At 39.5% G+C, this 1,279-nt stretch overlaps 1 protein-coding gene across 1 annotated transcript; it reads right to left on the reverse strand.

Moving 5' to 3' along the window:
* Nucleotides 1–487: 487 nt before the first annotated feature.
* LOC102289818 (collectin-10) lies at nt 488–1,273 on the reverse strand. The gene is made up of 2 exons (XM_005953626.2): nt 1,100–1,273; nt 488–888 (listed from the first exon to the last, which is right to left on the reverse strand). The coding sequence occupies exons 1-2, from the start codon at nt 1,232–1,234 to the stop codon at nt 661–663; spliced, it is 363 nt and encodes a 120-aa protein (XP_005953688.2). The 5' UTR covers nt 1,235–1,273; the 3' UTR covers nt 488–660.
* Between the last annotated feature and the right edge of the window lie 6 nt (nt 1,274–1,279).

Genomic DNA, 1,279 nt, shown 5'->3' on the forward strand with positions numbered 1-1,279 from the left:
TTTATATACTTTGTCCCTTTATTTCCTTTGTCTATTTCAATTTCCCTTATGCACCAATAAATACATATTTCAGAACACTCAAGGTTACATTCCTTGCTAATCATGTTTTCTTACTCAGTTTTTCTTCGTATATTCTTTGTACTTCTGGACACTTGTAATTGAGCAGCAGGGTACAACAGTTGTAAATCTCTTATAGACGTTTAGTAAACTTTAATTTATTTTGGAGTTGTGAGTAACTCTGTGTGAAATAGCACGATAATCCTGTGTGCTTAAGCACAAGACCGTTTTACTCTAATCTAATTGCTTAAACCAACCTCTTGAACCCTGATATAAATTTTTCAGTACAGCCGCAGCCTTCAATGATACCGAAGCAGTGCCACAGAATTGGTAAAAACTCCAGTAAAAGTGAGCCCCATATTTTCTCAGATAGTGAAAGCCACTACAACTGTAAAAGAAAAAGAAATTAAAAGAAGAAACCCAATTTTAGTTAATTTTAGAACAATTTTACTGATTTGTTGGTGGTAATGGTTCTTAGTGAAATATGCAAACACAGTAGTCTCAATCACTGAAATTGTCTGCATATTTGCAGGAAATGTGAAATATAAATGTTTTTTTCAGGAGTCTGATCCTTGTCTTGACATGTGCAGTGAGTGGTCAAGGTCAAGATGATGACGAGGCAGCTGCCTCTCTTCCTCCTCTTCTTCTCCTGCTCTTCGGGAACTCACAGATGAAAAACATGGTGGCTTCACACTCCACGTGAGCCCACGTTCCAGTGCTGAGCAGCTCCACGCAGCTGGAGTTTGTGTTGGGCTGTAGCTCCTCCTCTTGGCTCCAAGATGCAAAACCCTGCAGAGGGGTGGAGTCTGCATAAACGTGACTGCTCCCGTCCTGATTTTAGAAAATAGAGAAGAGATTAAAAACAACAACAACAGTTTGTCATCATTTGTTAACTAATTTTGTTCTGTTTTTAACCAACACTGCCCACAACAGCCTAAAATATGTCCTTCTTACACTTTACACAACCGTCTTTTATTTTTCCACATTAAAAGTATCAAAAAAGCATTAGACTTACCTAGTTAATATTATCAAAACCACTTACCATGCCCTTGGTTTGAGTCTGCACTCCTATATACACTCTTGTCAGTCCTGCCTGACTAACATAGTCTGCCATGAGACGGTTGATGTTGGTGCTTTTGGGCATGGCCAGGTTGCCTCCTCTGAGCTTGCAGTTCATTGAAGCCTCTCTAAACCTCTTGGGCTCCTTCACCAGCAGGTAGTA

This window comes from Haplochromis burtoni, unplaced genomic scaffold, assembly GCF_018398535.1.
Source record: "Haplochromis burtoni strain Fernald_Lab_line unplaced genomic scaffold, NCSU_Asbu1 Contig_6344, whole genome shotgun sequence".
NCBI lineage: Eukaryota > Metazoa > Chordata > Actinopteri > Cichliformes > Cichlidae > Haplochromis > Haplochromis burtoni.

Coding starts and splice junctions, on each gene's coding strand:
- LOC102289818 (XM_005953626.2), bottom strand. CDS start 1,234: ATGAACTGCAAGCTCAGAGGAGGCAACCTGGCCATGCCCAAAAGCACC. Junction 889..1,099: donor AGACTCAAACCAAGGGCATG/GTAAGTGGTTTT, acceptor TTCTAAAATCAG/GACGGGAGCAGTCACGTTTA.